The sequence below is a fragment of the Ochotona princeps genome, chromosome 26, assembly GCF_030435755.1.
Source record: "Ochotona princeps isolate mOchPri1 chromosome 26, mOchPri1.hap1, whole genome shotgun sequence".
Lineage (NCBI taxonomy): Eukaryota > Metazoa > Chordata > Mammalia > Lagomorpha > Ochotonidae > Ochotona > Ochotona princeps.
This window is the reverse complement of record NC_080857.1, coordinates 25185951-25213135: the sequence shown is the minus strand read 5'-3', so window position 1 is coordinate 25213135 and position 27185 is coordinate 25185951. Positions and strand designations below refer to the sequence as shown.

At 40.6% G+C, this 27185-nt stretch overlaps 1 protein-coding gene across 3 annotated transcripts in view; it reads left to right on the top strand.

The window, feature by feature from the left end:
- FUT8 (fucosyltransferase 8) overlaps positions 1 to 20369 on the top strand; it is a 176377-nt gene extending 156008 nt beyond the window's left edge. For all 3 annotated transcript variants that reach the window (XM_058655501.1, XM_036496274.2, XM_058655502.1), the window contains 2 exons: positions 9176 to 9326; positions 19385 to 20369. In XM_058655501.1, the coding sequence (XP_058511484.1) occupies positions 9176 to 9326; positions 19385 to 19702 (469 nt within the window). In that variant the 3' untranslated portion in view covers positions 19703 to 20369. The remainder of the gene's footprint in view (positions 1 to 9175; positions 9327 to 19384) is intronic.
- The last annotated feature ends 6816 nt before the right edge of the window (positions 20370 to 27185 follow it).

The following is a 27185-nucleotide window of genomic DNA, read 5'->3' as shown; positions in this document are numbered from 1 at the left end:
ATAATGGGGTTCTCTCTTCAATGTAGAATCATAAATTCTCTTCACTTGTGATTGTTGTAATGATAATCTAAAAATATTTATCACTAATTGTTGGGATTTTTGAAATTCAAATGAATGCATATTTGTATAGCTGGTAGTTTAATCAAAGCATGTTTTGTTAGCTGTAACTGGTAATGTTTACAGTGAGAGATCTAAAACAAGCTGTGCCACTGAGTTAAGCTTATTGCATGTGATCCTTATCCCCTCCATTAAAAGTATCGCCCTATTTATGGTACCGAAGTCTGTTAATCTGCTGGAGCTGCCATAGCTTGCGACATACTAAGGCTAGTTGGCTTAAATGACAGACATTTTCTCTGACATGTCTGGATGTTGGAAAGTTCAAAATCAAGGAACTGGCAGGGTAGATTTAATTCTGAGGCTCTTTCTCCTTGCCCGTAGGCACCACCATCTTCCTGTGTGTTCCAAATATAATCATACAGGGGCTCGGGATTCCACATTTGAGTTGTGGAGGGATACATTCGGTCCGTATCATGGACAAACTGTATAGAACTGTGCTTGCCCTTTAAGATCTAACTATCTTGACTAGCTATCATGGACAACTGGACACATGTATGGATGAAGTGTTTTGGTCTTATAAAAATGTCTGGTTATACTAAGAAAGATATGGTGATCTCAGGAATAAAGACTGATGGCAGGTGTTGTCCACTGCCTCTATTTTGAGGGCTTGTCTGTATCGTAGGCTCTGTGCTAGTGCTAAGGATTCCCTGATAAGCACAATCCTCCGTGCTTTCTGGAATCCCCAGGGTGGTAGAGGAACAGGCAGTTGCACAATATGAGTCATACTGTTATTAGTTAACATAGGATGATTCTAGTTGGGGCACAAATTACACACACACAATTTTATAAGTGCTCTTCCAGTTTAATGTATAGGCTTGTTAGAGAGAAACAAAATAAGAATAGTTCATCATGTTCCTTTGTTTAAAAACGCTAGACGGAGCCTGGGATTGGCCTTTAATTGCAGTCAGTAACTGAAGGATATATTGACAGTATATGGAAGTACGTGACAAAATAGAAAACAGTGTTGTATCAGCTCTGCTCCGGTGCCGTCTCCTCAGGATTGTCCCTGAGCCACTGCTGTGCTGTGTCCTTCATGCTTTCGTCCATCATAAAGGAGCTCTTGCTTCTGCTGGCTTTGCTAAATTGTGAGGCCTTTGCACACAATGCTTAACTCTAGGAAGCACCTAGTAAAAACTGACCTGTGTTTAGTTCAGTCTCATAAGTTTGAAAACATTTTATTAGCAGTTAATCATTAAGCTGTTCAGTTATTTAATAAATATTTCTTAGTCCATTGTTCTGTCACAAATAGGCGGATATTATTCCAGTTCATTGAATAGCAATTTAAATTGCATATGTGCCTCCTACAAATCCAAATTTATTTGCCTTTTTAAGGTTCTCTGTTTGCCCCAGCACTTAACCATAGACACGAGGACACACACACGACCAAGAAATTCACCAGCCAAGTATAAGAATGAGTTAACATAGGAGTTAGGAATTAAATGAACTTTTGGGAACAAAGCACAAAAAGTTTTTCACAAGCACTCTTGCAGGCACATTTTTTTCATCAAGGTATGGAACATTTTGTAGTTATCTTTACATCCATTTGGCCAATAGTATATATCAGCTCTTTTGTCTCTGTGTCGATTTTTCTCTAGTTTTCATTGATGACAGTGGGGCATTGAAGTTCCCCAATTGATTTGAAATATATTTCCATTTAACTGCACTAATATTCACTTGAACGGCTGGATGTCATCTATATGTGTATGTGCTGCGTGCATATACATTTACTGTGGTCACAGCCTACTGTTCCAACAATCCCTTTATCATTATGTGATGTCCTTCTTAGTCTCTTCTAATAGTTTTTTCCTCATTCTGTTTTGTCAGCTCTTAGACTGGCTGCTCCTGTTTGTTTTGGTTTCTACCTGTGTGGAATATCTTTTTCCAACCTTTCCCTTTTAGTCTGTGTAATTCTTGTAGGCAGCATATGGATAGGTGGTATTTTTAATCCATTCAGCCAGTCTGTGTTCAGTTAGAGTTTGTTCTATTTATATTCAGGGTAATTGTGTTAAATAATAACTCAGTCCTGCCATTTTTCATAAATATTCTTATTTATTTAGATCTCCTTTGCATTTTTGCTTGGAAGTTTTCTGCCTTCACATCCTTTCATAATGTTGATTATGTTTCATTATTTCTGTATTAACACATCCTTAAATATCATTTGTAAGGTTGGCTAACTGGTGACAAATTCTTCGAATTTCTGTTTATCTTGGAAGTTCTTTTTTCACCTTCATTTATGAATGACCACTGGGTACGATATTCTGGATTGGCAGTTTTTTTCTTTTAGGGCTGAGACTACATCTCTCCTTGTCGCTGAGCCTGTAGGATTTCTGATACGAACTCTGCTGTCAATGGAGTTGGAGACCTTAGCAGTTCACTTTTCTCCTAAGTTTTTCGGGAGATACTGAGGGACTTATTTGTTTTCTTAATTTTTTAAAAAATTTGTTTATTAGCAGTGGATAACAATGCTACTTTTTTTTAAAGATTTGCTTTATTCATTGGAAAGGCAAATTAATAGAGGAAAGACATTTCCCATCTGCTGGCTCGCTTCAGAACTGCACACACCGTCTGGGACTAAGCCAGTCCAAAGCCAAGAGCTCAGAGTTCCATCCAAGTCTCCTGCAAGGGGTGGCAGGAACCCAAGTACTCGGGCCATCATCTGTTGCCTCCAGGTACTTTAGCAAGAAGCTGGGAGCTGGGGCCCAGCGGCGTGGCCTAGCAGCTTAAGTCTTCACCTTGAACGCCCCCGGATCCCATATGGGCGCCAGTTCTAATCCCGGCAGCTTCGCTTCCCATCCAGCTCCCTGCTTGTGGCCTGGGAAAGCAGTTGAGGATGGCCCAAAACTTTGGGACCCTGCACCCGCATGGGAGACCTGGAAGAGGTTCCTGGTTCCCGGTTTCGGATCGGTGCAGCACTGGCCGTTGTGGTCACTTGGGGAGTGAATCAGCAGACAGAGGATCTTCCTCTCTGTCTCTCCTCCTCTCTATATATCTGACTTTGTAATAAAAATAAATAAATCTTTTACAAAAAAAAAGAAGCTGGGACTCAAACAGGCATTGTGTGATGAAAGCATCCCAGTATGAGCACCGGTTCAAATCACAACTACTCCGCCTCCAATTCAGTTCACTGCTAATGCGCCTGAGAGAGCAGCAGAGGATATCTCAGGTGCCTGGGCTCCGGTACCCACATGCGAAGCCTGGATGAAACTCCTGGCTGCTGGCATCAGCCTGGCTCAGTCCTGGCCATTTGGAGAGTAAATCAGTGGATGGAAAACTCTCTCTCTACCTCTGCCTCTCCCTCACTGTAACTCTGCCTTTGGAACAAATAAAAATTTTAAAAGATTGTTTATGTGTGAGTCAGATACATGCAAATAGAGCTAAAGCTCCCATCTTTTAGATTACTCCTCAAATACCTGCCTGACCAGGGCTGGGCCAGGCTAAAGCCGGGAGCTGGGAATTCAGCCCACATCTCTTGTGTAGGTGGTGGGGTGTCAACTATTTGGACCATCACCTGCTGCTCCTCAGGATCTGCATTAGTAGGAGGCGAATTAGAAGCAAAGCCAGGAGTTCAATTCAGTACTCACATCGCTTCTCGGCCTTTTGGCTAAGATCAAGTGCAGTTCAGTACTCACAGGACACAGGTGTCCTATGTGCTAGCCCAGACACCCACCTTTAGGGAGATTTACCAAACTTATTACTCCTGCAGGGTATTTGGTTGAATACCCTTAAAGGTCGTGTCTACAGCAAACGGACGCAGTGTAATTTCTTCCTTTCCTGTATGCATGTCTTTTATTTTTCTTCCCTGATCACTGAAGCTAGATTTAGGTTGAAAGAAATTTATGAGAGTGAGCACTTTTGTCTTACTGTCTTATCCCTCATCTTAGGAAAAAATGTTCCACTTTTTAACCATGAAGTGTGATGTTAGATGTGATTATCATATGTGTTCTTTCTTGAGGCATATTCTTTTAAGAGTTTTGTCATGAATAAGTTTTTAATTTTTCAGGTGTTTTATCTGAATTCATGAGAAAATTGTGTGCTTTTTATCCATTTTGTTAATATGGTGAATCATATTTATTGACTTATGTACGTTGAACCCTCTTTATAACTCTGGGATTAGTCTCATTTGATCACGATGAGTGATATTTTTATTGTGTGTAGAGTTCAGTTTGCTAGTATTTTTGTTGCTGATTTTATATCTGTGTTTACTGAGGATATAAACTTGTAGTTTTGTTATAGTGTGCTTGTCTACCTTTGGCACTAGGGTGATACTGACCATATAAAATGAGTTTGGAAGAATTCCTTCCTCTTCTGTTTTTGGAAAAGCTTAAGATGAAATGCTATTAATTTTATTTGTTTTAGTTTTAATATTGTTTGCATAGTTGAGAGGATGCATGTCCATGTAGGTCTCTGATCAGGATGGGGAGAGTCAGGTGTGGAGGAAGGTGGACACACGTTTCAGGTTTTGGGTTTTTTTTCCTCCTGTGACTGCAGCGGAGGAAAAAGAGAGGACCTTCCTTGCTGTCAAACTACATTAGCACCAGGGATGTGGGACGTTCCTTCAGTGAGGCCCTAGAGACTCTGATGTTGGGAAGAGTGTTCCAAAGGTGTTAATTGAGGGCCCATTCCCAATATATTCATTCCAAGGTTTTCTTATGTTCTGGTCTGGTGGGTGTTGCGGCCCAGCCTGATATAGCCCGCCCCCTGCTTGGACACTCGCAGACAGGTGCTGTGGCCTAGCCCAGCCGGGCACACCCCCGCCAAGCCCCAGCTTTTCTGTGTGCTAGTGGATGGCAGATGATACTATTTAACCCAGCCCAGGTCTCATGTGGGCAGGTGCCTTGGCCTAACCCAGACCTGACCCTTTAGTTTCCTCTTCTAACCCACTTTGTCTTAGCTCACTTGTTTATCTGTGGTTGCAGTGGCCCGGTCTGTGGAAGACCCCAGGAATCATTGCCTGCCCTGTCAGATAGACCCTTAGCCAATCAACTCCAACGTCCGCAGACCCCAGCAATCTGCAGCACCCCAAAACTGGGGACCTGGGATGGTGTGTCAGCCCAGAGTTCCTCACCTTCTCCACTCTTTAGTTTTTTGTGTGTTTGTTTGTTTGATTGATTGATTGTTTTATAAAGAAAGGAATAAGCAGCTGTAGTGGCATACTGATATAATTAACACAAATTGGGCATTAGCCATGCCGAGAATGCCCTCCAGCTATTGGCTGCTTTCCTCCCAGCCGGTAACACTTGCCTAGGTATGAGGCCCTCTAGGCAATTGCCTACAGCTGGGGGCTATTAATTCTTCAGTAAGTATGTGGTGGAGTGAAGCCATCAATCTAAGTTTTTCATTGATGGGAAAATTTTTATTACTGATTCAATTTTCTTCCTCATTTTTGTTCTGTTCAGATTTTCTTATTTCTTCCCGATTTGGTCTTGACAGGTTGTGTGTTTATGAAAGTCCATTTTTCCATGGCTATCCAGTATTTGGTAGATACTTGTTTGTAGTAGTCTCACGATCTTTTGTATTTCTGTGGCATCAGTTGTAATATTTCCTTTTTGTTCTGCTTCATCTCAGTCTTCTCTTTTTTCTGTGTAAGTCTAGCAAAATTTTGTTCTTTCTGTTTGCCTTTGAAGGTTTTTTTTTTTTTTTTCAGGTTCAGTGCTCATTTTGAGTCTCTATTTGGTTTGTTTCTGCTATTATTGCTTGCTGCCTTTTGCTGAGGTTGAGCTTAGTTGTCAGGACTTGTGTCCTAACCCCGATCTATCCTGGAGCCTGTTCTGCGTCCACCTGAGCACTGTCTTGGGTTTCTGTTCAATGGAATGCAGTGTGAACATCTGGCGTGTCCATTTGGTCTTCAGCACAGTTCAAGTCAGCTGTTTCCTTCTTGATTTTCTGAGTATTGAGAATGTGATACTTATAATTTGTTAATAGTGCCTTACATTTTTAGTTGCTGGGGTGTTGAATGTAGTGTATTTACAATTGCTGTTACTTCTTGAAGAACTTATCATTTTGATCTTCTTACTCTTTTCCCAGTTTTTGACAGTCTGCCTTGTCTGATACAGGTATAGCTACCCCTGTTCTCTTTTGATTTCTGTTTGTATGCTTTTCACTTTCAGTTTGTCTCTATGGCTAGAGGTACCTGTAAGTATCTTAAAAAAAAAAACATTTAAGGGCCTGGTGCGGTAGCCTGGTAGCTTAAAGTCCTTGCCTTATACACATCGGGATCCCATATAGGCACCAGTTCTAATCCCAGCAGCCTCGCTTCCCATCCAGCTCCCTGCTTGTGGCCTGGGAAAGCAGTTGAGGACGGCCCAAAGCACCCGTGTGGGAGACCTGGAAGAGGTTCCTGGCTCCTGGCTTCGGATCGGCTCAGCTCTGGCCATTTCAGCTGCTTGGGGAGCGAATCAGCAGGCAGAGGATCTTCCTCTCTGTCTCTCCTCCTCTCTGTGTATCTGACTTTCCAATAAAAATAAAAAAATTAATCTTTTTTTTAATTAAAAAAATTTAAGACTGTCGTTGCTTTCTTGATCAAGCATGCTGATTTTTTACACTTAATGTTATTTCTAATTTTTAGTCTTGCAAATAATGCTATGAAGTAACTTTAACATTCGCTACATTATTTCCTTAAAGCTAGATTTCCAGGCTTAGAAATATTTCGATAAAAGGACATAAACATTGCGCTTTGATCCATATCACAGTATGCCAGCTTTCTGTGCAGCGACTTGCATAGTGTAGCTGGTGTCTGCTGACGGGGGGGAGACTCGGGTCTTGTCTTTGTGGTCAGCAGCTTCAGCTCTGCTCCCAGTGCTGCTGCGGACACCAGTTTTGTCCATATGCTCTTAGAAATGTGGCAGCATCATTTTATACATAATTTCTAACTCTGGAAGTAATTTAATCCTAATCCTAATTGTATGTGTCATTTCAAAGCTATTCTCAGTAATTTAAATACGGGTTTTTCCTTTATTCTTTTTTAATGTTTTTTTTTTTTTTTTTTTGCTCTGAATCAACTCCACTTTAGACCTCTTAGGATTGTTTTTGATATATGAACAAACCATAAAACCTCTTCCATTGTCTTATAACATCAAAAACATGAATTAAATCTCTCAACAAATATATTATGTCCAGCGTAATCATCATAAAGTGTTTCCAGTTCAAGAGGTGCAAAGATGATGACAGTGGGCTTTTAACCTAGCAGTGACAGCAGCAGTGAAGATGTCTACATCTCACGGCGCAGTGCCTCTCTGTCCCTGCTCCCATTCCTGCTTCCTGCCCGTGCAGACCCTGGGGAGCAGTAGCGGGGTCCCTGCATCCACATGGGAGGTCTCAGTTGAGTTCTCAACTCCCAGCCTTGGCCACAGCATTTGCCGTTTGCAAAGAGAACTAGTAGATGGCTGTTTTGTCCGTCCCTACACCCCTTTCTCTTCATCTCACAATCTCTCTGCCTCTCAAAAAAATAATAATAAATTTTATTTTAAATTTAAATTGTGCATAAAGGTTCACCCAGAAAGAAATTCATTTCTGGGTAGCTAATACTTTTAAAAGGGGGTCAAAATTACCTTTATACATATGGCTTCTGTGTGAAAATGACCAGTTAGGACTTCACTGCTTGGCATCCCACTCGGATTTCTCTAGATTAAGAATGAGTTTGTGGGGTACACATGTGGTCCAGCACAGTCAGCCTCCACTTGGGACTCTGTATTTGTGTCAGCGTGCCTGCTCTGCTTGCTCTGTACAGCTTCTTGCTATTGCTCCTGAAAAACAAGTGATGGCCCAGGTATGTGGGTTCCTGCTGCCCCAGGAAGACAGAGATGGAGTTTCTCCGCCTCAGCCTTGCCCAGCCCTTGGCTGTAGGGGGCATTGAGGAGGAAACCAGTAGGTAGAAGATATCTGTCATCTCTTTCTCTCTCCTTGTCTCTCAAATAAGTCTAAATATATGAGGAAATATTGAGTTCATCTGTAATAATGTCAAATATTGCTAAGTACCAGGGCAAAAAATGAGATAGGCAATGGACATTGCCAGAATCATCCTCCCTGGTAAGGTAATATTTGGGCTGAGATCTGAAGAAGTAAGGAACGAAATCAGGGAGATACCTGGAAGAATATAGTTGGGTAAACATAGCTGATCTTTACTGAGCATTTACTACATGCCTGATGCTCTTCAAAATATATCACTTAATACAACAATTCTTATAAAGTTATATAAAGTAGGTACAATAATTACATTTATTTCATGTAACTTAGCAAGGTTTATAGCTCAACCATATAAAAAGATGTACTTCATGCACTAGAAAATGTTCCATTCTACATTACAGTAACAGTTAAATCTCTGATTCAAGGTAGAATTATTTGAACATACTTAGACTTTCTAAAGATATCCTGGTTTAATATTTTAACCACATAGCCCATCTCAAGCAAGACTGCCAACATGTTCCTTTGAAGCAATCTAAAGCGTATTTTTTGTTGTGCATATATTAGAATGTCTTTTTATTACCACTTTTGGTGAAGAATAGATGATTCTGTAAGAAGAAAGGTAATTAGGGGAGACTATTATTTCTAACAAATTTTTAAATTACATCTCATAACATTTTGTATTATTAACTTGTCGCATCAATTAGGAAGACATTTCCAAAATCTAACCCAAATCTGAAAGATCACAAATTATACGTTAAAAGTGTAAATGAAAGTTTATTGTGTTATTTATATCCTGGAGTGTGGGGTCAATAAGCATGAATAATCTCTTGAGAGGTCAGTCTTTACAAAGAGACGAAGGAGCCTCCAGTTCTCAACTCTTCATGAGATGAGGAAGGACACTTTGGTGTATTCATGTATGTTTTATATGATTTTCTCCAATAAGACTTCACATATAATAAATTTCAAGAGGGTTTCTGCCGCACCAATGGATTCAAAAGTGCCTTATAAGGTGTTCTATCAGTGCTGTAATTAAAGCTCTCCTTCATACCAGAAAGAAAAGAGTTTTGTTTTTTTGTTTTTTATCAAGAAACCAGTCTGTCTTTTGATAGGATATGACCATCTCAGTGATGATGTGTAAATTTAATTCTTTTTTCAGGTACCCCAATTATGAATTTATTAGTGATAACTCTATCTCTTGGTCAGCTGGATTGCACAATCGCTACACAGAGAATTCACTTCGAGGTGTGATTCTGGATATACATTTTCTCTCCCAGGCAGACTTCCTAGTGTGTACCTTTTCATCCCAGGTAAGTGGCAGCAGGACATTTTTATTTCTTTGTTTAAAATCCTATCTTTCCTTTAAATTAAAAAAAAAAAAGTTGAGAGCTGGAGAACATTTCCAGTTACTGGTCCATTTCCTTAACGCCTGCAGAGAGAACCAAGAGCTGGAAGGCATCACTGTTACTTCCTGCCACAGTCTGCATTAGCAGCAAGCTAGAGTCAGGAAGCAGAGTTGGGTGTCACTGTGGGACATGAGCATCTTAGCTGTCAAGCTAAGCACATTCCCCACAACATCTCCTTTAAATAGTTTTTATTTATTTCAAAGATGGAGTAACAGAGAAAGCTGCACTTATTCACCCCCCAGATGGCTACAGCAGCCGGGGCTGGAATAGGCCAAAACCAGGAGCCAGGAACTCCACCCTAGTCTCCTTATGTGTGTGGTAGAAACTCGTATTTTTGAGCCACCATCCTGTGCTTCTCAGAGGAAGTGAAGTATTGGTAGGGAACTGGGTTGGAAGTGGAGTACAGGACCCAACCTGGCACTGCCTGATAGGATACCACAGTGTCCCAGGTGGCAGCTTAACCCCTTGTGCCGCACTGACCCCCGGCAGCCCCCTGCAACCCACACTTTAAAAAAAAAGCAATACGTTTTGGTCATATCAGGGTCACAAAAAATTTGTGTCTGTGTGTGTGTGTGTTAGAGATCATGCCTGTGGTGCAATTTTCCTTTAATTAACAGTTATCCCTTTTGTGAAAGACTGAAAAGATTCTTTGAAGTAACTAATTGTTCATTGAATGTTTACTTGCTTGCAAGCAACAATTGAATACATCTCCCCTGAAACCAATGATCAGAGTTGCATATAAAGTACTTGATTTGTTCACAGCATTTAGCAGGAACCACAAGTAATCAAGCTTACTTAATACCTTCTTATTTTGCTTACAGTCGATATGTAATGAGAATTCATCTATTTCTACACATTATTGCACTGATACTGTGAGGCTTAAATGCCTAGCATCTTGCCTCACTTGGTTGCTTTATGGAAAAGAAGTAGATGTCATTTCTTTTCAAATCCTGTGACATTTCTGCCTAGCAAGAAAGTGTGCATCACATTTAAGCAATCTAGTGTCACAGTCACTTTTGGAGTTTAATTGCTGCAAATAATTAAGGGTTACAGGTTTAGTCTGAATGTTTTTATGAGTAGTCCAATTAGCCTTATTTACCCTGTGGAATATCAGCACAGCAATATGTACTGGAAGCTTTATTGTGCTCTCTGATTCCTGTCTATATTGTTGAGCAGTTCATTCAACCAGCTATAAATGAGGTAGGTGCGCAGGGGGGTTCAAAGGATATTGTAGTTCTTGGCATCAGCACTGTGGCATATTAGTTAAACCTCCACCTGTGGTGCTGGCATCCCCTGGATGTTCCACTTCTGATCCAGCTCCCTGCTGAAGCTCTTGAGAAAACAACAGAAGATGGCCTAAGTGCTTGGACCCCTGTTCCCATGTGGGAGACTCAGATCGAAGTCCTAACTTTGCCTTGACCACTGTGGCCATTTGGGAAATGAATCGGTGAATAGATTCCTTCCTCTCTCTTCCTCCTCTTCTTCCGCTTCTTCACCCTCTCTATAACTCTGCCTTACAAATAAAAAATAAATCATAAGGAAAAAAAGATACAATTCCGCCCTAGTCAGATTCTAATAAGCAAAAAGTGCACACAAGAAATAACTAGATAATAATTGCCAAAAATAGACATTAATATAAAATATGTACATGCTTTTGGTGGTTGGTTGGGGGTGGGGGGACCAGAATGGTGGCATAGCAAGCTAATCCTCTGTTTACAGTGTTAGCATCCCATGTGGATGCTGGTTCATGTCCCAGCTACGTTACTTTCAGTTCAACTCTCTTCTCATGGCCTGGGAAGCAGTAGAGAATGGTCCAAGTCCTTGGACCCTCAGCACCCACAAAGAAGACTTGGTACCTCCTGGCTCCCAGCTTCAGATCACCTCAACTCGGCTGTGGCCATCTGCAGAATAAACCAGTGGGTGGAATACCTCCATTTTCATCTCCTTTCTCTGTAATAATCTACCTTTCAAATACAAATAAATAAATCCTTTTAAAATAAAATAAATGCTTGTTAAATACTCACAAGTCTACAAAAGAATGTAAAAAAGGAATGGCTACATCATTTCTGGGGGAATATTACTTTGGAGAAAATAAAAGAAATGGGTGTTTTTTTTTTTTAATGAACAGCTTTTTAGGGTACTCAGAAATGTCATGGGCAACCAGTGTCGTGGCACCACAGGTTAAGCTGCTGGCTGGGACTCCAGTATCACCTCTGAGTTCCAGTTTGAGTCCCAGTGTCTCCACTTCCGGTCCTTCTCCCTGTTAGTGAGCCCTGGGAAAACAGGAAATGGCCCAGGTACTTCAGCTCCTGCTGCACTTGTGGAAGTCTCAAATGAAGTTCTAGATTCCTGGTTTTAGTCTGGGCCAGCCTTCTGCATTGCAGCCATTTGGGGGAGAGAACGATTAGATGGAAGGTGGATGGAGATTTTCTCTCTAACTCTGCCTTTCAAATAAATAAAACATACCTTTACTTTAAAAAAAAAATTTCATGAAAAAAGATGGAATTAAAAAATTTTTATCCAAAGAAAATCTGAAACTATAAATATAAGAAATATTTGCCAAAGAGTTTGTTGAAAATATGTATTATGAGCAAACTGAGTAGATTTCAAAAATACTTTTACGCCAAAGTGAATTTTTCTTGTAATTATATTTTTCCAAAAACTTTTTGTATATAATAATTAATATTGTCACAATGGAGTGTTGATATGATTTTTTGCAAAGTAGCTAACCAGGTAAAGACTACAAAGGAATAAGAAAATAATTGCCTACCAAAAAACATCTAGACAGAGCAGAATTTTTTTAAATTTTTTTTTTATTATTGTTTTTATGATACATTTGCATAGGCTCTGGGATTTCTTGACCTCCTCCCCAATTTCCCCCCTCCACTGATTTCCCCTCTAGTATTACAATGGGTGGTCCTTCATGAACAGTCATAAGTCCATCATGCCACCCTTGAAGCATTTCCTGACATTGTAGCCATGGACAGTGTTGGGAAGTCCAGCATCCTACTGTCAGGATATTTTCAGCTGTTTTGCTGGAAGTCCATCTTTGGTCTAGATGCAGAGGGACATACTGCACTTTGTCTCCACATCTGAGCATGCTGGTCTCTGTGATACTTCTGTTATACATCTCCTTAAATACAGAGCCAGAAAACACAGTCCATAACAGGGAGAAAAACAGAAAATTTTCATCAACATGAAATTAAAGAACATGCTACAGAAATACCAATACCATCGCTAGAGTGATAAAAAAGAAAATAAAAAACTTTCTGGTAGAAGCTGATGACCCATGTAGTGCTAAAGAAATGACAGAAAAAAACAGAACTTATTCCCCTGAGATGCAGCAAAAACAGTGTTGGAAGGGACAGCCTCAGGTGCTTACAAGCAATCAAAAAGTGTCTGTGATGATCAACTAATGAATCAAAAGGACTTATTGGAAAAGATACAAATGACTAGGAAGTGCAAAAAGGTATAATTCACAGCAAAAATAGATTTGATGCCAAAATGTAAATTGAAACAAGAAAGAGCCATTCCCTAAGAAGATGAGTAAAATAACCCTGCACCCGTGTTAGCATTGAGAGTTACCAGGTACAACCATTGAAAGTTAGAGATTTAAAAAAAAAAGGTTCTAACTTTTGGCTCTTTTCATAGGTCATGGCATTGTTGGCGTGGTCAGTAGTAGGGATTGTAGTTTTTTGTTGTCTAGGTCTATTTGGAAGTTTCATTGGGAGTCTACCTTCACTCCTTAGTAGAGATGCCTACTGTTTATTTTTCCCTGATTCCTGGTAGCCTGGTCTCCATTACATCCTTTGTTTGTGGGGTTACATGGGTGTTTTCTCTCCTTTTTGTTTGTTTGTTTGGCATTTTTGATGGAGGTTGTCTTATATTAGAGCAATATATGATATGGCTCATTTCACTTAGCATAATGGTCTCCAGTTGGGCCCATTTGGATGCAAACTATAGAGTTTCATTCTTTTTGGTAGTTGAGTAGTATTCCACAGAGTAGGTATACCACAGCTTCTTTACCCAGTCCTCTTTCAGTGGGCATCTAATTTGTTTCCATGTTTTAGCAGTTGTTGATTGTGCTGCAATGAAGTACAAGTTGCTTTCTATAAATCTGACTTTCCAACAAAAATAAGTAAATCTTTTTTAAAAAATGAGATTCATGTTTGTGTATTTTTAACAGCTCTTGGCAGTTAGATGAAATTCACTCAAAGTAGTTTCTCCTCATTTGAATTGAGGCAAAACTCAAGCAATGTTTTATATTCCAAAATAGACTCAAATATCTCAAAATATTTTCTATAGGATTCAGAATAAAACTATTTTATTTGAAAGTGGAGCAATAGAATTGGAGAGTCAGAAAGAAAGGGATCTTCCATTTATTAGTTCGCCACCCCTACCCTGGACACACCTGCCAAATGGCCAGAATAGCTGAGGCTGCATCAGGCTAAAGCTGGGAACTTCCTCCTGGTCTCCCATGTGGATGCAGGGCCCAAGCGCTTGTGCCATCTTCTGCTGCACTCTCAGGCAGGCTAGCAGGGAGCTGGATCGAAAGTGAAGCAGCCAGAACTTAACCCACTTCAGTATGAGATGCCGATACCACACAGGGCTCCTTATCAAGCTGTGCTACAACACTGGACCTAGGAGTAAAAAATGGAACCGCAAAAACATACACTTATATAGTGACTAGCAGTTTACTAAATAGGATCAGCTGTATTATCATGAGTCTTATTTGATATCTGAAAATTTAAATTTTAGATTTATGTAAATAAAATCAATGATAAATTTTGGACTGATTTGTAGCCTCAATATTTTTTGAAGATGTCTTTATTGAAGGATTATTTAATGCAGCTTTAATAATTTTGCAGCATGAATGAAATCAGTGTTGGATTGTAGAAGTGACTTTGCTGTAAATAAGAATTGTTTGAAAAATGCCCCAGAAATACCTCAATGTCACCACCAATGGAGCGTGAGAAAAGTCCCTCACACTATCAAAATGCCAAACACTAATTCTTCTGGGCAGATAACTGTCTGGGTTGGAGACCAACATTTGACTCTTAGTGGCTGTGTGGCCTTGAGCAAATTACTTAGCCTGTCTCTGACTATTGGTATGTTTTTTTCTTTTCTGCATGTAGAGTTGTAATTAGTAGTGCCAGTTGCATGTAATTATGTGAGGGTTGAGGTGCTATTACAGGAAGAGCACTGAGAATAATACTCAGCAGTATATGAACACGGTGGCTGCTGTACAGTTGCAGGGATATCTGCCTGAAGAAAGACTACAGATCAGTTTCAGCAGCTCTTTCTCACATGACTCCATTTCAGGCTGTCATATTTTAGAAGAAACGTGAAGCAGCTATTCAAGGACTCCATTACCTCTGCTTATTACTACGGGTAATGCTTAGGGCCCACCCGTTTATCATGTGAATTGGGCAGATGCAACAATTCTTCATAAATGAGAGTAACTGTGACCATTCAGAACAGAAGTTTTTTCATACCCATCTACTACCTCAACTCCATTTTATTTAGTTTATTGGAAGGGGACATTGCCATATAAGTGAATTTTCAGAAACAAAAGTTCTTCATGGGCAAAGAGTGAATGGTAAGTTGTAGTATTTGCTGTATCAGTTGCTCGTGACCTTGTGTGTGCTGTTAGCTTTAGGAGATTGCAACCGGAGTACTAGAAAGTGGGTGAAGGGGCACTAAACCACACATCCAGAAGAGTGGAGAAGAGATCAGACATTATGAACCAAATCTCATTTCTGAATAAAACATGGATACCAGTTCCAACTTGATGATAATCCCCTATTTTAAGAGATGATTGGGGGTGATACAAGTTCAGCATCTTCTTCATGATTACCTTGGTAGTCCTTCAGTCTCACTCATTAAACATTCTCTCACATGTGCAGTTCTCTGAGGAATTTATAACAATAGTGGCAAAGAAACTATCTGTTAATCATGAACAGTTATAATAGAAGGAGAGTGTAAGATGCCATGCTGGAAGGAAAGGCGCAAGGTGCGGTGTTTGAAGCACTGTGGCTGTAATGCTGCTGTAGTCAGTATTCCTCATAAAGCGTTAGAACAAATCTCCCTCCCCTTGGTGTAGGGGTTTCTAAACTTTTTGGTTTTTATATCCATAAATGAGGTCCAGAAATTATCTATCTTTAGGTGAAAAAGATGTTTTGGCTCTATTCTCTGATTCTGTTACTATTGCTGTTTATTAACACTATTAACCAAAGTCAGGTTTGCCCTAAAAGCCTCATAATTGAAGATAACAGTCCTTAGGATTTAATATAAAAATTAGAAGGAATTTATAGCATTTACTAAGAGCATCAAGTGAATTTTGAAAGCTATGCAATCATATTTTAAACTTTTCTACCAATATACTCATCTTGTGTGTTATTGGAAATGGACTATGTTTGAAACATATACTTTGTAATTTTATTTGATGAAATGATTTTAAATATGATACAAAGGAATTAATGGTTACAGAAATAAAAATGGTTGGCAGCTTAGTTACAGATAAGCAAACTACTTAACATTGTTTTTTTTTTTTAAGATTTATTTACTCTTTTTTTTTTTTTAATTGGAAAAGCGGCTATACAGAGAGGTGGAGAGACAGAGAGGAAGACCTTCCATCTGATGGTTCACTCCCCAAGTGACAGCAATGGCTGGAGCTGAGCCAATCTGAAGCCAGGAGCCAGGAGCTCTTCTGGGTCTCCCACATGGGTGCAGGGTCCCAAGGCTTTGGGCCATCCTCAACTGCTTTCCCAGGCCACAAGCAGGGAGCTGGATGGGAAGCAGGGACGCCGAGATTAGAACCGGCGCCCATATGGGATCCCGGCGCATGCAAGGCGAGGACCTTAACCACTATGCTATTGTGCTGGGCCCAGTATTTAACATTGTTAAAGCCAACATTGTTTAAAAGGCAATCAGTATCATTCAGTAGTTTCAATTATTAAAAATCACTATAATGCAAAATATTTCCTTTCTGGCAGTTGACCAGTTCTTATAGTACTCTGTGTTTGATTCCAAATTTATATACGACTATTCTCATTTCACCTTAAATCAGATTTTTGCAGGACCCACAGAGCAAAACCAAAATCTTCTTTAACTTCATTCCAGACTAGGTGTCTCTGAGTAGGAATTTCCAGAGCTGTGGCCCGTGGACCTACAGCACGTGACACCTGAGAGAATGAGAGGAGAAGCCCGGGAGGCAGAGCTGGAGACTCCTGCGGGGCTCTGAGCAGCGGGAACTTGAGCTTGCAGTGCTGAGCGTTGCACTGTACATCCTTTCTGGCATTAATGCGTTATGTGTTCCTCACGTGATAGTGAGAATCTTGTCCTTAGGGTAACACAACAAAGCAGTTTGTTTCAGCACCCAGCAAGACAGGAACCTGTTTACAACTTTTCACTCTAGGAGAGCTTCCAGTCCTGTTTATGTTTGACAAAAGCAAGATCTTACTTACTCTAAGAACACTTTGAAGGCTCATGCATCCTTAACCAGGCTCTGTCTAAGGGAAAAATTGAAACAGAACATTACACACACACACACACACACACACACACACACACACACACACCTTTTAAAATTGTTTCCTGAAATCCAGTTGCTTTAGTTTTCTTTTGGTTTTTGGCAGTAGTGACATTACCCGTTGCTATGTGCACTGTGGTATCCTGAGGACTATATAGTGCCGTGTTGACACAGAGGGATGAAAAGAGTACTGCGTGAGGCCAGCCACTGCTCTGCAAGCCACACACCGCCTCGTAGTCTTGTCCTCCGTCAAGTGTTGAGCCTGAGTGTTGGCGTCAGCCACAAGCCTGAACTTACCTGCCGTGTAATTTAAATGTGTAAAGCTCCAAGGGGAAACCTAGGATGACTGAACACAGCATTAGCCTTGTAGTATGTAATCTTCCTAGTCTTTTGTGTTAAAATGCCATATTTTTAATATGGGCAAATTTTTAATTACTCAGAATGTTATGTGTGGACCTTTAAGATTAAGGACTTGAATTTGCTTTACTGGAACAGTATTCATTCAGCAGACTTTTTAAGATTTGTTTATTTTTATTTGAAAGAGTAACAGAGGGAGAAAGGGAAAAGGAGAGAGAGGAATACTTTACGTTCCACTGGTTCATTTCCCAGATGGCTACAATAGCCATGGCTGGGCCAGGTCGAGGCCAAAAGCCTGGACCTCCACATGGATGGCATGGGTCCCAGCGCTTGGGCCATCTTCCACTTCCCCCGACCCCCACAACATTAGCAGGCAGCTGGTTTGGAAAAGGAGTAGCCAGGATTTGAATTGGCACTTAGGTGGCTTTACAGGCAGCAGTTGGACATGCCGTGCCGACAACATTGGTCCTCATTCAGCAGATTTTTATTCAGAGCCTGTGATGGACAAACAGTGTTGTCGGCAGATACCCGAAGGCAGTATTACACGTGTTTGAGAAGGCATGGGCTAGAGCTAGAGCAATCCTAACTGCAACTCTGTCCTTCCTAAACTTATTGAAGGAAATTTAATCTTTCTCTGACTTAATTTTTCCATTCATAAATTAGTAATAATAGAATCAATCTGATAGGTTTGTTGGGGAAGCGCATGGGCACAGTAAAACTTGCGCCTGCAGCATAGCTTGTGCTCATTAAGCTCGGGTGCCATCATCCTGAGCCCGCGTGTGATGGGAGGTGCCCACACTCCAAACTCATCCAGGCCTACCTTGTGCCTGAAACTTTTACCATCAAATATTATTTTACTTTAGAAAACATATACCCACCAACACTAATATATTAACAACTACTTATGTTGAAACATAAAATAGGTAGGTTCCCTCAGAGTGGAAGAAAGAATGTATTATTGTTTTCATGACAGTAAAACATTTAAGAGTAGAGGGAAAGAAACGTCAGGGTTCATTGTCATAGCAAAGATCGTGTCATCCTAAGAGTAAGTCACACAGAACCTACCTTACTGAGGAACAGGTACAGGAGAAGACTCGGGTTTGCCTGAAGCTGCCCTTGGCCGTCCGTCTTTGTGGTGGTGTGATGGGAACAGGCAGAAGGCAATTGGCAAGAGAAGCTGCATAGAACAGTTACATGCATGTGCACATTGTCCAGGGTCAAAGCTGAGCTTCCCACCTACCAGTGGAGTAACACTGAACTAATGCCTCTATAAAATGATCATTATGATAGTATCTTAATGACAGAAGATCATGTTAGAAAACACCTAAGGAAGTCTGCTTTTGGAGCTGGTATATCTTAATTACCAGGATATATCCTGAGAAATGTGCCATTGCACGATTACTTCATTATGCAAACATAAACATCGGCTGGCAATGTGACCTTACTGGAGCACCATTTTATCTGCAGTGTGTCATTGACCAAAATGCTATTATGCAGCACACAACTCCTTAGTTTTCCTTATTTTTTTAATTATTGGAAAGTCAAATATACAGAGAGGAGGAGAGAGAGAAGAAAATCTGTCCCTTCAAGTTTCTGAAATTCCGATTCTTGATGATGAAGTGTGGAGTAACCTAATCAGTTTAAAGACTGCCAACTAGTCCTAAACTCCCACTAGGAAGATGAGGAATTACCATTGGTGGCTTCATCTTAAATCAGTGGGAGAGTATTGATACAGGAAAATAAAACTGTTAAATAAGATGATCTAAACTGGAAATTTAGAAATGTTTGACCTAAGTTCTGTATTCAGAATGTAAAAGAGAATTTTCTTAGCCAAATCATACATATGTGCATGTATTTTCCTGAGATCTTAATTGTTATAAACATTTGTTTCCAAAAAAATTCAATTTAAAAAGAGAGATGTAAATCCAGAGATGTGGATCAGTGTGCCGTCGTCGGAGAGGAGCGGCTGAAAGGCTGTGCTAGGACCTGCTGCTCTTCTGCCAAGACTCCCAGATGCCGTGAGGGAAAGCCTTTACGTGCCCGACTAACAGGAGTGTTTTCTTTCTTTCCCGAGGTTTGTCGAGTTGCTTATGAAATCATGCAAACACTGCATCCTGATGCGTCTGCAAACTTCCATTCCTTAGATGACATCTACTATTTTGGGGGCCAGAATGCCCACAACCAGATTGCTATTTATCCTCACCATCCTCGAACTGAAAATGAAATCGCTATGGAGCCTGGAGATATCATTGGTGTGGCTGGAAATCACTGGGATGGATATTCTAAAGGTGTTAACAGAAAACTGGGAAGGACGGGACTCTATCCCTCCTACAAAGTCCAAGAAAAGATAGAAACAGTTAAGTACCCTACATATCCTGAGGCTGATAAATAAAATTCAGCTGGGGAGAGATGGACACCCAAACTCAATTCAGACCATTTCAGCCAACCCGAAGGTGAAGAAGGCCCAGACCTAACAGCATGGTTGAACAAGCAGAAACCCTGCACTGCAAGCCCTGGGAACTGCGATGCTTCCTTGATGGGATTCCTCTTTAACAAGGGCTGAAATGCCCTCCAGCCCATGCACAGTTCAGTAATGTACTCACATGTAACATGCAAACCATTGTTTTTTCTACTTTGCCCCTTTCAATTTTCTGTCCCCATGAAACAAACACTGCCACATTGTGTAATTTATGTGACACATTTTGTGCGAGACTTCAAACATGGTGCCTATATCTGAAAGACTTCCTGAGAAGAACTGAACAACTCCATACTGTGAGGACTCTTCGTCCGCCGTGATGTTTTGACCACTGAATCCACTCCAGTCAGCAGATCCAGAATGAGAATGGATTGTATTTCCCCTTTATAAGGTTGTCTGGAATTTTTTTTAAGTAATTATGTCACTTCATCTACTTCATCATTAATAAGTGAAGGATACATCGGGAAATAAATATTCACTCTATTAGGAACTTTTGTAAAGCAATGCCATGAACAAATTCTTTAGTACTGAATGTTTCTGGACAGTTTCTTTGATAACAAAAAATAAATTTTAAAAAGAGGAATTTTGTAAAGTTTCTAAACTTGTGTATTATTGGATGATGTGAGGAACTTTATAGTGAAAGAACTGTGGTTAAAAAAAGGAGTTTTACAGTCTTGGCTTCTTCTGTTTCTGATACACTAATGAATCAAGTCTTAACATTTTTAAAAAGGTATTAATTCATCTTAATACTGAAAACTGGTTTTAGTTGGTGCACATGCTCAGTGGCTGAGAATGCTGCCTGGGAACTTTCGTTCTCTTATTTTGAACATTGTTTTAACTGAAGGGAATAAGGATATTCCTTGCTCCCAAAAGAACTGTTATTTCCATTTCTAAAATTGTTTTAGGGTTTGTTGGCAATCTTTCTTGTGGTTAGCGTATTTTTTTTATTTGAGTCCAGTTGTTTCATCTGGGGACCAATTTATGTCCTTTCCTATTATGCCCTGCTTCTGAGAGTTCCAGGAACCTGGGGTTTGGGAAGTTGACTCTATTTCTGAAGTCTGTATCTCAAACTGTATGGGATTTAATGGCAAAAAAGGGGAAATTTCCTTTTCAAAATATTTCTTTTTAGGGCCTGGTGCAATGGCTCAATGGCTAAATCCTCATTTTGCAAGCACCGGGATCCTCTTTGGAAGCTGGCTCATGGCCCAGCTGCTTCACTTTCCATTCAGCTGCTTGTGGCCTGGGGAAGCAGTCGAGGATGGCCCAAAACCTTGGGACCCTGTACCCACGTGAGAGACCCGGAAGAAGCTCCTGGCTCCAAACATTGGGTTAGCTTAGCTCTGACTACTGCAGAATGAGCCAGCAGATGGAAGATCTTTCTCTGTCTCCTTCTTCCCGCAAATCTTATCTGCTTTTCTAATAAAAATAAATAAGTCTTAAAAATACACATATTTCCTTTTGATAATCTGATAATCACTTCAGAAGATAATTTTTTGAGTCCTTCATTCTTCCTCTGATCACTTTTGTCTTCATAAAAATAGTACATATTTGCTAGTAACCTACCCCCAACATGCTGTGCAGTAGCGTTTCATAGCACATGTTCTGCCTTCAAAGGAAATTTTTTGTTTTTGTTAAGCTTGCTGTGACATCTTAGGAATCTAAGAAAAACAGCTCTGGCCTTCGTGTCTCAGTAAATGATAATACCTATATATGTAATCTAATCCAAGCGTTCCTTCATTTTCTTCATTGCTAAAGTCAAGACTCCAAAAGAACAAAACTGCCACCACTGCTGTCAGTAGCAATGTTCCATGTAGTTTTGGTACAGATGAAAGTCAATGGAAACAAAGCCTTCAACTGAGCAGAAGTAATCTTGAATATGAGTTACATTCACTCTACTTTATGTGCCATCAGAACATCAATAATTATGATTTATGCCCTTGGGGGAGAACTCAAAGAAATTCCATCTCTTCTTTTTGTAAATTGACTCTGTTCCAGAGGTAGAAGGATAAAAGAACAAAAATATGAAAGAAATAAGGACCATTTCCCACGTGGAGACCAAGATTTGATTTAGGGTAGCTTTTGGTCCCGGAACCTCCATTTAATGCTTCACATATCTCAGCTGAGATTTTTCTCTTTGTTTACTACAAATATTTTCCTTTATTTCATTGAAAGTTGTTAGAATAGTTGCCCTAAAGTTCATTTTTGTAAGTTAAACATTTCAGTAATCAGAATTGATCTCTTTTTCTGTCTAGAATGAGTCAAAATTTTTTAGTTCTTTTAGCAGTTTCAGATTGTGTCTTGAATATTGTAAATGTCTGTGTTGGAGATCCTGTTACATCCCTTAAAAAGTGCTTGGGTGTATGTGTGTCAGAGAGATAAGGCATTTAATTTTATTGGACTTAAATTATAGTCTTTTAGGGCAGCAGCTGAAATCTCAACTCAATTATTTTATCTTTTGCTGGAGTCTGTCTTGCATATAGTTAAGAGATTGGCCAAAGTCTTGGGTAAGGTTTCCACACAGAATTTGGGGCATACCTTCTTTGGCTGTCTGAAATTTTCCCTCTGAATTGCCAGCACCCATTTGTTGTTCTGATTTTGTGGTTTCCTATGATTCTTCAGGCAGAGGAGAAAGGAGGTTTAGTTCCATGACAGATCCCCTTTGGACTCTAGGCTTACTAACCAAGCAATGAGTATCTTCAGGTGGGAGGGAAGACCATGAGCCAACCCAGTGGTTAAATTCATAGATGTTGCTGGCTAAAAAATACAGCCAAACAAAGCTTTCTGAGAAGCTCTTCAGAGCTCTCATTTTAACAATCATCCATATACAACGACTGTTCCCTCCATACCACCGCCATAGTGGGAAGGCTAAGTTTCTAATTAAGTAATCAGTACTGGATTAGGTGAATTTGGGTTTTGTGACAAGGCTCCTTTCTGAAAGAGACTTGGAACCAAATTATTAGCCTTGGGTTTATGGCTGTAGGTAACCAAATCTTGCATGTTAGTGACAAAGCCGTAACCAGAATCCCCACCAAGGCTTTCTCAGTCCTTTCACTTAAGTCTGACTTCAAGTCCGTCCCTGCTGTGAAAGGGTTTCACACACTAATGCAGGGTTTCTTTGTGTCCTGCATGAAAAGGAGACTGGTTGTTTCCTTCTCTGAGCTTTAGTTTTTCCTGTTACATAGGACCAAGCATATTTGTTGGGTTTCTTCTTAGTAAAGTTGGCAGGATGAACAGCCCCAGATTCTAAGAGAGTGGGAATTAAAAGAGAAACACTACCTCATAGTGTTCTCACTGCCATTGTAACTTTGTTCTGAAGGAACACACTCACTGTGCATTTAGTGGACAGGAAGTGTTATGGGGACTGTATGTTGCATCTAGCACTTTGCTCTGTCTCACTTGAGGGAAAGGACAAGTCCCTTTTGGCAATAGCCATCCACCTGATGTTTCACGTATGTTCCTAGAAAACTGTAAAGTAGGACCAACAGACGTTATATAGAACAGCAGTGTGACTGGCCAATCTGAGAACACCCTAGTTTATGCTAAATACAAACTCTTGGGGGTTTTAGAATTACAGTGTCAGAGCAGAGCACAAAGGAGACGGTTCCCTCTCCACTGCGGATATTTGGGGGGGCTACTCGGGGTTCTCGCCAGGGCACCAGCCGGCCTTAGGAAGTTCTTTAACTGTCATGGACATTATACATATCTGAGTGCTTGCTCTTTGACAAAACATTGACTGTTGGTTCTCTATGTAAGTTTGAATCTTTGCTCAGCTTGTCAGCCTTGTAGTTTCTACTCCAGTTCCGTTACCACATGTTCTCTCTTCTCAAACAAGATGATCTTGTATTCCTACAGTAGCCTCTACACATGTGGATGCCCTTGTACTGTTCCATTCTTCATACACTTCTATCCCAATTATGTATCATCTTGTCATTGGCATCTCCAAGATTTAAAAAAAAAAATCTCCTTGGGGAATTTCAGGTAAAATATGTATGGGCCTGAATTATAATGAGCCTGCAGTACTATTCATCCATATCCATTTCAGCTAGACTTTTAGGAATGATTGTCACCACACTTAAGGAGAGCATGGTAAGAGCTTCTTATGTAAATTATGTCACTCCAGATAGAGCCTCCACTTTTCAGAAAGCAGTATGTTCAAGACTCTGGCTATGTCTATTTGATGCTTTGGAAAGAGAGCCAGAAAGAAAGTTCAGACCTATTACCAACCTCCTGTCTGCTGCAACTGCTCTTACTAACCTCTCCTCCCACAGTAGTATCCCACGAGGCTACTGTTCCCCAGCTGCCTCTTGTAGGAAGAGAAAAGGCCATTAACAAGAGAGAAAGTAGTGTGTTCAAACCCCAGCTGGGTCTGAGAGCACTGGCGGAGGCTGAGAATGTGCAGCCCTTGTCCAGAGAGCACAGATTCTTCAGACCGTGGGTGTGATCAGCAGCCTGGGAAATGTTGAGACTTGGAGTTCCTAGCTAGTCTTAGTGAGGGGATTGCAAAGGAGATGAAGGGCCGCAGGTCTGGAGACAGAAGACTCAGCGCCAAGTTCGTTTCCTTTCACCACAGTGCCAACAAGAGGGCAATGTTCCTGAACCTCAGACTGTCAAGTGTCAGTACCTGCTGGCAACCCCTGAACTGGGATTCACAACATTAGGCTTCTCATCTTGACTCAGTCACTAAATGTGGGCAGGCCAGTTTTTCATAGCTTCATTGTCTTCATTTGTGGAATGAACTGGTTGGATTTATTCGGGATTTCCGAAAATGTGCTGTTTGGTTGTGTTCCACATGTCTGTAGGGCGTGGCTACCATGTATCTACTCAGCAAACTATTGTCCTTGCAATAGCCTAGTGGCTAAAGTCCTCGCCTTGCATGCCCAAGATCCCATATGGGTGCCGGTTCATGTCCTGACTGCTCCATTTCCCACCTAGCTTCCCACTTGTGGCCTGTGTAAGCAGTCAAGGATGGCCCATACCTTGAGACCCTGCACCCATGTGGGAGACCCAGAAGAAGCCCCTGACTCCTGGCTTCGGATTGGCTCAACTCCGGCTGTTGCAGCCACTTGGGGAAACAGTGGATGGGGGAATCGTTCTGTCCCTTCTTCTCTGTAAATCTGCCTTTCCAAAGAAAATAAATGTATTTTTAAGTATATATGTATAATGTGGCCAGAGTCAGAATCCAATGCAAAAAAAACATGTGAAACATTAGGAGAGCCAAATAAAATATCTGCAGCTACTTTGGGTCCCTGTTCCCTTATGCCCTCTGGACTAGATTAAGAAGATTCTCTTCTGATTTCAAGGATATATCTGTAGAAGGGCTTGGTTAGGTGGGTGGACCTATTTACTTCTTGCAGACTCATTTGCTGCACTTGTTCCCCTGGTTTAGAAAGCTGCTTGGCTGGCTCTCATTTTGAGCTCAGAAGTACCATAGGAAGCCCAGTATAGCTCTGTTGTGACAGCTTTGTATGCTGGATCCCTCTCTCATCTGGCCTTGTGGACCTCAAGCACGTAACACAGGATTCAATAACATCCATGTTCTCTAAAAAGGTCGTGGTAGAGCCTGAGATTCTAATAGGATCAAAAGTGATGCCAGCTGGAGCTGCTTCATTAGGAACCTCGTCCCAAGAGAAACCAGTACTGGCCTGTTTTGCTAGACTAGGTAGCGGGTTTTTTCTAATCAGTGACAATGGAGTGACTCCATTCCTCACCTAATTAGCAGGTTGTCTAACCTCAACTTTTTATATTTGGAAACTCCTTCTGTTGTTTGCTTTCATTCCCACATTTACCTCCTGGTAAAGCCACTTTAATACAATCACAGCTTTTTTTTTCAGCTACCCTGAAAGAAGAGGAATCTGTGGACACATAGGCAAGGGACCTGAAGAGTTGGTCTCCCTGGAGGCCAGGAGTCGGGCTATGGGGCGAGCATCCTCTAGGAGACTAGATGGGACTTTCTCTTCACATTCGAGAACTTGAAGGGTGAGTGAATGCCCAGGAGGAGTGCCTTCTGGTCTCTTTCACTCTACTTGAAGTCATATTTAAGCATGTCAGATTATTTGCAAAATATCTCACAAATGAGGACCACATTCTGAAGGGTCGCGCTGTTAAGTATGAGAACATGAGATTTGTGTTAAGATTAAGGAATAAGGGGTTAGATATCAGATAGCTCTAATGTCCTAATTTTCCATTTGACATCACATCTGATGTGACACTATGTCCCTTCAAGAAATGATCAGTGTAATTAAAAGAAGTAAAGTCATTTCATGATTGATCAGCAAGTTGTGCCAGCTGCATGTTGTTGAGAGTCAAGTTTTCTTGGACACGGTTACTTCTGTTCATTTACGTAATGTCGCTGGTCGCTTAAGCCACAACAACACGGTTGAGCAGCTGTGACAGAAGACTGACTATATGACTGTATGGCCCCCCCAAAAACCCAAATACTTGGTGTCTGGCCTCTTGTAGAAAACGTTTGCTGATCCCTGTTAATAAGTAATCCTATCATTTAGCTTCTAGTAAGGGATTCAACATCCCAAAACACTGAATCATCAGAAAGCAGTCTGTGGCTGTGGGTGTAGATGAGGGTCGCCGAAATACCTAGGGTGCCTTTCTTGGAAACTGGATAAAGATGCCTCTTAAGGCAATAATTTAACAAAAGATCCCTACCGCTGTCCATCAGAAACTTGCTTAACAAATATGCAAATCTATCGTGTTTACACTATGAATGACTACAACCCCATGCAGGAACCTGCCATTGCAATGTAAACTGATAAACAGGACACTACTTGGAGACGATAGGTCTGCATCCCACTTCCTGCTCTACAGCCGACTGCTGATATTTCGGACAAGCTGGACCATCTCTCCAGGCCCGGGTACTTTAAAATGGAGATGCTTCTAGCTGCTGTTCTGGAGAATCAGATAGGACACACACAATTGTCTCAGAAAAGTTAACAACTCTACAAAATCTCCAGTCATATTTTGAACAATTTGGATGGTTCTATAGCTGGTTAGTTCTAGGTCTGGAAGAGATGAGATCCACTTGAAGAGTTTACAATCCAACTAGAAATTTGAAACATATCGGCTGCAGTGGAAAATTATAGCTAAACATAAAAATTACATTTGAACTTGTTGGAATACTGGTAATCCTTGTGTAAAGATGGACTTCCAACTGTTTGTCAGACACACCAAGTGCTTAATATGCATTATCTCACACATATGAGGGTACTTTAAGAAGTTTATGGAAAACTAGAATTAAAAGTATCTTGGTGCAAAGTATTTTTTCACACTATATGGAAAATGCTTATTGTGAAAAAAACCTGCATGGATTTTAAAATTGGTTTTGCTTTCAACTTCACAAAACTGCCCTTATGTAATGTATACGTTTTCCTTTTGGGGTTAGGTATCA